General features: G+C 36.6%; 1 protein-coding gene across 1 annotated transcript in view; it reads left to right on the top strand.

Moving 5' to 3' along the window:
• LOC136812182 (tRNA (34-2'-O)-methyltransferase regulator WDR6-like) overlaps positions 1–10324 on the top strand; it is a 48210-nt gene that overhangs the window by 25154 nt on the left and 12732 nt on the right. Inside the window, exons 11-15 of the mRNA XM_067068664.1 lie at positions 312–628; positions 2079–2306; positions 6965–7066; positions 7874–7969; positions 9256–9310. Coding sequence (XP_066924765.1) covers positions 312–628; positions 2079–2306; positions 6965–7066; positions 7874–7969; positions 9256–9310 — 798 coding nt within the window. The remainder of the gene's footprint in view (positions 1–311; positions 629–2078; positions 2307–6964; positions 7067–7873; positions 7970–9255; positions 9311–10324) is intronic.

Genomic DNA, 10324 nt, shown 5'->3' with positions numbered 1-10324 from the left:
TGACTATTTTAAGCTTCCTATCTTGTTTTTACCTAATTTGACCCTTGATTTTGTCATAAATTCCGTCATAAAACGAACAGATTGCTCTCATTTGTCTTTTTAATTTTTTGGTGTTTTTAAGCCTCGATGTTCCTTTTAAATTGCTCTTATAAAAGAGTTTACTATAGAAAGTTTTAAGAGAGGCTATAAAAACCATCTGATTATCTGTTTAAAAACAACAATTTAAATTCATGAGTTAGTTCGATCCAGCATCCATACGAATTGAAAAAGCTGGCCTATCACTCTAGACATTTTTATCTCCTTCTTTGTAGGCTGTCCAAGAGATGTGCTATCCGAACAAATCTTCGGCACCGGCAAAGTGTATAATCTCCTTATTTTGAACTCGGAAAATCAGAAACAATTACTAGCCTGTGGTCCAGAGGGCGAACTCAAGCTGTACACGATTGAATTTTCCAACCAAATACCAACTGCATTGAAATTGCTCTCGTCGTTCATTCTACCACATTCAAAACAAAGATGGGTGACAAATGCCATACTTTATAACAACCCTGAAAGTGGTTTTGAACAATGGAAACTAGTTTGTGGTGATCGTCGAGGATCGTTACACCTTTTTGATGGATCTTCAAAGGTAAATCCGTCCGTTTTGAGTCCAGCCTTATTTTTAAAATTATGACCTAGAAAATAATTATTTCAAGGCTAGTCTGTAGTCTAAGCAAAACAAGCAAAATAATTCCCTGCAAAAAGAAAGTGAATGTTTGTCCCAATGTATAACCGAAGACAATTTTTGGACCTACCCCGGTGAAGGTCCTATAAATTAACCTTTGTCCGTTCGTCCGTTCGTTCGTTCGTTATTAGCTTTTCTCGATATTGTTTCATTAGTTTTTTCTGATTTTTTGCACAAAGATGCATAACTATAAACCCTCGAATGTGACGGAGCCCGATTTTCGAAAAAAAAAAATTTGGGGGCAAATTTGGGCCAAAAAACGGCTAAAAAATGGGTTTTTTGGACTTTCTGAAAAATTGGATCGTTAATATTTCTGATTTTTTGCATGAAAGTAGGGTACCATCATAGGTAAAAGATGGCTCAAGCAGATTTTTGCAAAAAAATTTTGTTGGCTCAAAAAACGCGTGTTTATCTATAAGAATTACTATTAATAAGCATACATCAATGTTCTTAGTCGAATTATTCAATTTTTTATGAGATAGATGTTTTTTTTGCTCACGAGGGCTTACTTTTAAAGAATATGTGTGTTTAGACATGAAATTTTGGTTGCTTGGCGTGTTTTTATATAAAAACTGGCCAAATTCGACATTATCAATTACTTAGGTATTAGCTTTTCTCGAGATTGGCTCTTTCATTCTTTTTGATTTTTTTGCACAAAGATGCATAACTATAAACCCTCGAATGTGACGAAGCTCGATTTTTGGAGTAAATTTCAGCTAAAAACGGCTAAAAAAAGGGTTTTTTAGACTTTATGAAATATTGGATCATTGTTTTTTTCTGACTTTTTGCATGAAAGTAGGTAAAAGATGGCTCAAGCAGGTTTTAGTAAGAAAATAATTTTTCAGCTCAGAAACGCATCTTTATCTATAAGAATCACTATTAATAAGCATACATCAATGTTCTTAAAATTACTGAATTTTTTGATGAGATATGTTTTTTTGCTCACGAAGTCTTGAATATGAAAGAATATTTCAAGAGCATGAAATTTTGGTTTCTAAACGTTTTTTTTTATAAGAAACAAACGACTAATTTTAATAGATCGTCACTATTTGTATTCTGAATGATTGTTTAATGGTCACGCTCACGTAGATATCAATTGTATATGTGTTAAATGCATAACCAGGTAGGTCCATAAAAGTATCACTTGTTACTTGTATAATTTGAAGCCACTTATTTCCTACATAATTACTGCGTGCAGTACTTCCTAAAGTAATTTCTAAAATCTGAGGCTTGGGATTGTTCTTAATTTGTTCTAAGGTTTTCGCTAAATTTTCAGCCTCATGTTCTAATAAAATTGTTTAAAAAACCGTTTACTTCTTTTAACAAAGTGAATTTACTGTACCTGATTTTTAAGGCACCTTTGGACTCAGCTCTTGGAGTTCATGGAAAAACTGGAGTTACTTCTGTTGTTCAACATGGAAACCATTTGTTTACTACTGGTCGCGATGGCAACTTCCGAAAATATCACGTGACTGGAAACAAGATTGTTTTAGTGGACAAACAGAAAGTGTGTAAAGGTTTGGATTGGATTGAAGGAATATGGTTTCACGAGGATGATGTTATCGTTTATGGCTTCTACCTGGTGAGAACCTTTTTTGATTTATGTTTGCTTCACATTTTGATTAGCCTTTAGAAATGATATAGTAGAATATACCTTTTCGATCGTAGTCGCGCGGTCAGGTGCGTTCCACTTAATTATTTAATTATCCCCCTAAACTCGATCCAATCCTTTTTTGACACATTTTTCTATTGTCTACAGGTGCGAAAAATAGATTGGGACGGTTTTAGTGGGATAAAGCGGACGAAAAATTTCCGCGTGGTAATCGGCGGCTACGGTTGAAAAGGTGTATAGACTAGCCACAACTTGAGTTTCTCCCTAATCTCATAACAAATCATCTTTTCTGCGCATACCACACTCTGTTCTATATAATGTCGCAATTCGTGAAGTAAATTAAAAAATGGACAAGTAAAGGAGTATACTTAACTATGTGACGCTATAATGGCCCTTTCTCTGTCATCTAGTATGGTAGTCGGTAGAGCATTTGCCTTGCAATCCAAAGGTTCGATCCCCGGTCGCTATTAACGCTAATGAGTAGCTTAGCTTTAGGTCATCAAAATGAAATAATGGCCCTTTCTCCGTCTTTTCTACTCTAAACTTATCCATTCTTGACATTGACCACCAAGATTTTACCAGACAAAACTTGAAATGTTTCTATTATCATTTTACTGCGAATATTCTATCTAAAATATACTGAGTGTTATATTTCCAAATTTATTGATTAATATTATATTTTGTACATTGGAGTGTTTTTAAGGTTGGGACGAAATAAATGGGGTCATAGGGGTACAAAGTTTCTGGATCGGGTTCGGAGTTGCTTGAAACGGGGGTAACTAAATCGATATAGTCTACCAATCGAGGTCTTTTATTGTTGCCCTCGACACATATATTGTAGACCTCGGTAAAATTCGACATCGAAGGGGTTTTGTAGTTTTTCTTTGACGAAGATGTTTGGCTGCCCACACCATCACCATAGGAAGGTGAATAGTAGACCTTATTTATAGCATTCGGGACAATCGAAGCAATGTTGATGCTGATAGTCGTCGACATTGAAAGTGTTTGCTCAGTCCTTTTTCTTTTTCTGTCGATGCTATCTGTTGGCTCTGTTGGTCTTTTGCGTTTGCCGACTCGTCGTTGCTTCTTCTCGCGTTTTCTTTTTGGAGGTGTGCACTGTGTTGCCTATCAAAATTTAGAATGCTTTGGAAATTAAAAAATGTTGTTAGTGGGTCGAATGTTTTCTTTGCGTATTCGGGAAATTTTGTAGCAAACTTTATACATGTAAAATATGGTTAGACTTGTAGTCTTGTATTGGATGGCCCACGGTAAGTATAAGGATTTGATGGCTAGATTTCCCAGAAATAATATGATTTTTTAATAGTTTTTTTTTCAAGAATTTCATTTTTTACAAGATGCAGAGGTCTTCAGTTTCGAATAACGTATTTCATTCAAAAATCAAACAATCTGAATACGTTCAGAGATAATTTTGCTAAAATTAGTTCTTGGTAAAAATAAGTTGTCGCCAAAATACTTTTTTCTTAATTTTAAAGTTAACCCCTAAATCTGATGTACTGATGTACGATGGCAATTCCCAAAATATTTATCAGCTCTTGCCAAATTAGATTTTTTAACGATTTTGCAGGCCCCTCTGACCCCCTGCTAAAGCAGCAGTAATTACATTTAAAAATAATAATACTGGTTTTTTTTTTTGTTGGGGGGGGGGGTACAAACTTATTCTTTGATGAAGTAGCAGGGGGTACTAGGGTTGCGAGCGTTCGGGGTGTCGCCCGATTTATGACCCTCTGACCCTTAGCGGGACTAAAAAGGAGTATAAAAATGAATTTTTCAATCCTTATTGGGACAAATTTGACCAGATTTGACCAAATTACAATGATCTTTTTGAAATAGAGTTTTTTTCGCGGGCTCCCCCGGACTTTCCATTTTGTGTTGTCTTCCTTGATTTTAGCATTCATTTTTTCGGCTTCCTTACACCATTCTTTAATTATCTGTCTTTCATTTTTGGTCAAATCCTGTCATTCGGTATAAAGGAAAGCCTTTTTCTTTTGTTATTGCTTGCAACACTGTGTTCTTGTCCTCTTCGCTCGTAAATGTGACTTTAATTGGTCGGTATCTCGCTTTATCTTCTCTTTCTTTCGTAAATTTCCCGATCCGCTGCGTCTCGGTAATCTTTATATTCCTCAGATGGAGCCGCTGACCAATAATTTTGTCATGGATAAATTCTTCGTCCTCGATTTTTGTTTCTTCTTCAGTTTCATCTGTCGATTCATCAATCCCATGAAAAATTAGGTTGCGTGCTGTAGATCGAATCAGCTGCTCCTCCTGCTTTTCTTTTCGAATCGCATCTCCAATGTTTTTCTCGATGTGTTTGGATGTGATTTTAGAGTAGCTCATTGGTGGTCTTTTCTCTTCTTTCTTTTCGATGATGCTTTCAATCTTCTTTTCAAGCGTGGTTATTCTGGTGTCGATAGTTTCTTTCATTTCGTTGACCATAACATTGACGTCTTGTGCTTTCAAATGGTTTATTTCTTCGTCCTGCCTTTTCATTATATTCTCACAGGCTTTGATTTCGTTTTGAATCCTTCAATTTTTGATGTTTCATTTGAATTATACCTTTCCATTACCTGTGGTGCGGTTTTGGTACAGTTTTGACACTGGAAACTTCTTGATTTGTATGACAAGCATATCTGGATCTGGTAAAGTGGCAGTTCTGTACAAAGATAATGGACTAAACGGTGGCACTTCCTGCATTGTAGGGTATCTTTTAGTGCGTTTTCTTCATTTATGATGCACTTTGACGGGCTGCAAAAGTCGTTTATTGATGGTGATTTTTGATTATTTTCTTGAATTTTTTCCGCCATCTTTGTGCATTTTTCAGACGACAACCGTTCAGTTTTGTATTTGACGTTCTGACGTTGTACATGGGTGTCCCCCAGAATTCGGAAATCATTTCTCCTTTTTCTATTTGACATGCCAGTCGAAAATCTGAAACACGAAAAATTCAATATGTCCCAGTGTCACAGGAAAAAGTACTCTCAGAAAATATTTCTTAATGCCTGAATTGTGTAGAAATATTACGCTACGAAATTTAGCTATTTAAAAAAGAATAACTCCTCAATACATATTTTTTAGGACAAAAGTACTTCCGGGGGTAAACACTCCTATGAATCCTGGTTGAAAAATGATTAGTGGGGTACTTATTAAGCACCCAATTGTATTAGTACTTTGATGCAGCGATGCACGCCCGGGGAGGTACTACCCTTGTCGACCGACGGGGGTGCTCCGCTGAGGTTCGAAAATTCGACCCTACGTGGGACTCGAAATTAGCGAAAAAAGTGACCCTGAATGGGACTGAAATTCCAAAATTTTCTCAAATTTTCTACTTTTTCCCCAAATTTTCCAAAAATAGGCACCCTACGAGGGACTGATTTTTCTATTTTGGTGTTTTTGCGACCCTACCTGGGACTCGTGCAGTTTAAAAAAGGTACCCTGACCAGTGGAGCATCCCCGTAACCCATCTTGCCCTAGTACCCCCCCCCCCTCGGATGCACGTGATTTTGTAGTATGCCCAAAATTAATAATTTTAATAATGCTGTTAGAAAGACTTTCTTACCAGTGATTTTGACATAACCGTCGTCACCCCGTAAAATGTTGTCGGGTTTCAAGTCACTAAAAAATTGACTACATTGAATAATTGAATTAAAATCAAAATGAAGATTTATTAATTACAGTTTTTCGAGAGATGGCCAGTCTTTTGGCTATAGGTTCTGTCAACTTGATATAGAGAGACTAAATAAGCAAAAGTTCAATCAGTGTTCGAGAGATTTATTAATTCAAAAAAGAGAAAATGTTCACTCTCATTGTCTTGTGAGCCATTAATTTGAATATACACATTTTCGTGAAGTCCGTGAAGCCTTAAAAGATTAATCTCGTAGCTTGCTCTTAATGCTTTAGCCATCAAAGCCTTAAATGTTCTTAAATAGATTGTTCTAATAAAAAAAAACGTGTAAAGCGTGCTTGATCATCCTCTAACGAAAAGAAAGTATAGATCTACCCTTCAGAATCGGAAAAATTTTTCAGCCAGAAAAGAATCAATTTAAATAGCATACCGGTGGACTATGACTTTCTCAAAGCAATGACGTAGCCCGATACAAATATGGCGTAATACCATCTTTGTTTGATCCTCGTCATATAGAAGGCCTTTATTTAATGGGGCCCGTAGAGCAGAAATTTTCATTGGGGAACTTCACCGATCTCAAATAAAATCATCTTACTTGAACAAAACCAAATTTTTAATACAACTTCATTTTCAAGCAGTTTCACGGCTATATTTTCAAGCTTTCCAAAATATTAAGCTTGATTTAAGGTATTTCTATGTTAACCATATGGGGGAACCGCAAAATTGTCAAATAACTGGGGGGGAGCAAAAAAGAGGGTGGAACCGAAAAACTTTTAAATATGGTGGGGGATTTCGCCATATCTCATTTAGAGCACTGCATATGGTGCTGGCAAAATAGGTGATCTGTAATGAAATTAGAAAAACGGTGGAATCAACTTAGGGGTACACGTTTTTTTATAAGAACATTCAAAATTTTGGAAGCCTTTTTTCTCTGTTTTCACTTTTTGTATCGAGAAAGTTAACAATTTGATGATTTTTTTTTTCATAGCAATCATATTTCGGATTATGGAGTTACGAGAAGAAAGAGATTTTGTTGAAAATTCAATGTGGTGGTGGTTATCGTTCTTGGGATGTCTCCTTCCCTAATCAGGTGACGATTTACTTGATTTCGATGTTTTGATTTCGTTTTTTAGAAGATTGGTTCGGCAGTATTTGAAGCACCAACCACCTTTTATATTCACATTCACTGCTAAATAAAAGGGTACTGATCATTTACAGGCTTTGAACATAATGCAAATGAAACTCCAGACTCTTTCAATGTATTTTAAAATGGCTTTACACGTCGTGATGATCAATCAGGCTACAATCATTGACAAAACTTATTCCCCCTCCCCCCAAACAATGTTGTCGGGGCGAGCTAAGGACCGGCCAAGCAATATTTCTTTCCCACCAATATTGTTCGGAGGGGAGGGGGAGCAGATTTCTTTTTCCATCAGCGGATGCAGACCTGAATTAGTGGTCGCAGATCTGATTTAGAGGCCGAAGACTTGATGCAGCGGTCGAGTACCTTTTTTAACGGCCGAAGGCCTGGGAAAATGAATTGTGGAAATTTGTTATAAATCTTTTTTATAAATTCAATCAAGATTTTTATATGATGTTTCAATGGGAAGTTCAAGTTAGTTTAACTGACTCTAACGTATCTATCAGGTATTCGGCTGGTGACTTGCTAAATCAAGTCTTCGGCTGTTAAATCAGGTCTTCGGCCGTTGATTCAGGTCTTTGGCCGTTAATTCAGGCTTTCGACCGTTAATTCAGATCTTCGGCCGCTAAATCAGGTCTGCGTCTGCTGACGGGAAAAAATTTGCGGAGGGGGAGGTTATCGAAATTTATCTAAATTTGACCACCGGAAATGTGCCATAATATATTGGCAACGATTGTACTATTTTTCTCTTTCCAGGACACCAAGACATTGCAATTGGCATACTTGAAAGGACCAGTTGTCAACATCGCGTCTTGCCAATGGAACGAGGAAGAGCAATCATGTGTTTTCAAGGTATTTCAAATTTATTTTTGATTACATATAGTTGACGCTCTCTAATTCGATCTTCAAGGGGACTCGGATTTTCATCGAATAAGGAAGTGTATCGAATGGTAGAACGTCGGTGACGGTACCTTTCAATATTATCGAGTAATGGAACGTATTGAATAGTACCGGGTGCGCCACAAAAAAGTTTCTCTCTTTACAACTAATTTTCTCGAAATCTAAAAGTTTTAAAAGAACCATTCCTATTTCATTGGAAAGAAGAAAGATAAACTTAAATTTTGATGGGTCATTTATTGAACTTGATTCATTAGATCAAAAGTTATGCTCAATTGAATAAAAAAGTTACTTTCGGAAAGTGCTCAAAAACGTTAAAAATCGACCTATCAAATTAAACATAAGCATGATTTCATGATATATCAGTATTTTCGTTACAGTCATTAATAATGATAATTAGCTGTCTAAATGACCTTTTCTTATTTAAAGGAAGGTTGAATTTCAATGAAAGGAAGAAAATCTGTCGAAAAAGGCAAAATAATCTGGTAAAATTCATAAAAAGACATCAAATATGGGTTTCGAGGTAGATCCAGCCTTACATAGACTTTATTCAGTCTAGAACCAAAATTCTGAGGAGAATTTCGGTAAAACTAAATTAAATTGATTTTGATGAAGATTTTAAACCCTTTCGACCCTTCAGTTTCAAAATTTATGTGTTTTGTTACTGAAAAATGCTCTTAATCATGTAAAGGCTAATGCAATTGCCAAATTTAAAGTTAAAATTTGATAGGTCGATTTTTACCGTTTTTGAGCACTTTCTGAAAGTAAATTTTTTATTCAATTGAGCATAACTTTTGATCTGATGAATCGAATTTAATAAATGACCCATCAAAATTCAAGTCTATCTTTCTTCTTTCCAATGATATAGAAGTGGTTCTTCTAAAAATTTTAGATTTCGAGAAAATTAGTCTCAAAGAGAGAAACTTTTTTGTGGCGCACCCGGTAGAACGTCGAATTAGAGAGCGTCAACTTTATATGATAACACGAATAAGATGACAGAGGACTACAATTTCCAGGTTTCTTCTACTAGTAGTGAAATACCCGTACTACGTTGAAACACGATTTCTTCAAGCAACTGAAAAGTTCAAATCTGATTAAAGGAAATTCGACGTTGGAGCTATCTAAGAAGGCTTAATTCCAAAGGGTCAATGATAAATTTGTTTCATCTTTCATGTTTTTTTATCGACTTCGCATTCTAATCGTTTTGGCGTTCATCTTGTACTAAAACATTCACTTTCCAGGAAGGCTTGCATGGCAAAGAAGTGGTGTGTGCCAAACTCTTGGGCTATCGTTATAGTATGTAAACTTTATTTCTGATTGAAAATCCTAGTTTCAGTCTTTGAGTGATTCAAGTAAGAATTCTGATCGTTATTTTTAGTGTGTTCAGTGCTCAGTTTGACTTTGGGTATTATGTTCTTGGTATTCCTACTCCACACAGATGACCGTTCTTCTTCGTTAAAACATATGGATGATCTTCAGTGCTGCTATTAGAACCAGTCCTTGAGACTGGTCAAGACCAGTCAAGCGACTGTAGTACAGTGGTAGAGCATCCGGCTACGGTGCGCAAGGTTGTGGGTTCAACCCCCAGCCGGGCCATAGCAAAGATTTCCAAAATGGCACTTGATGCCTCTCTGCTTGATGCTCAGTAATTAAGAGAAGGTTTAAGGGTAAGTGGAGCAATCCAGGGAGAAAGAGTGCATGGCTCCGAATGGGGTTCTAGCTCCCCCCAAACAAATTTAGGTTCCCCCTAAGTTTTAGGTCCCCCCACTTTTCAGTAAGGTTCAGGTCCCAGTTGAAATCTAAAGGTTCAGGTCCCTGCAAAAAGCACTTTCAAGGTTCAGGTCCCAGCAAAGAAAAATATTTCTGCACCAAATTATTTCGATTTCAATATGTTATATGTTTTTAAACATTTCTTAAAGGAAACTAAAGAAAAAAATGATATATATTTTTAATAACATATAAGATAAGGTTCTGATTGAGAAAATTTATGCACCCTTTAGTTCTTAATTGCCCTCTGAAATGTGCCCCAAGAACTTTAGTGCAGCCCTTCAGGTCCCCCCACTTTTTAGCCCCCCCCTGAGTTTAGAAAATGAGACAGCTCCCACCCACTTTTAGGCCGACTTTAGATTTACACCTCCCCCCAAATAAGTGGGGGTGCGGAGCCATGGTGGTGCCCTCCTCTACCTTCGGGTAGATAGCTATGGAAAGAGGAGTCTTCGGGTCGCCTCCGACTACGGTCGCAGACTTACTTATTCCTTGAGAAATAAGACCTCTTCTTGCAGCATAACGTTTCGTTTGGACCTCTCTATT

Source organism: Clytia hemisphaerica, unplaced genomic scaffold, assembly GCF_902728285.1.
Source record: "Clytia hemisphaerica strain Z4C2 unplaced genomic scaffold, Clytia hemisphaerica genome assembly, whole genome shotgun sequence".
In the NCBI taxonomy this organism is placed as follows: domain Eukaryota; kingdom Metazoa; phylum Cnidaria; class Hydrozoa; order Leptothecata; family Clytiidae; genus Clytia; species Clytia hemisphaerica.
This window is presented reverse-complemented; position numbering and strand designations above follow the sequence as displayed.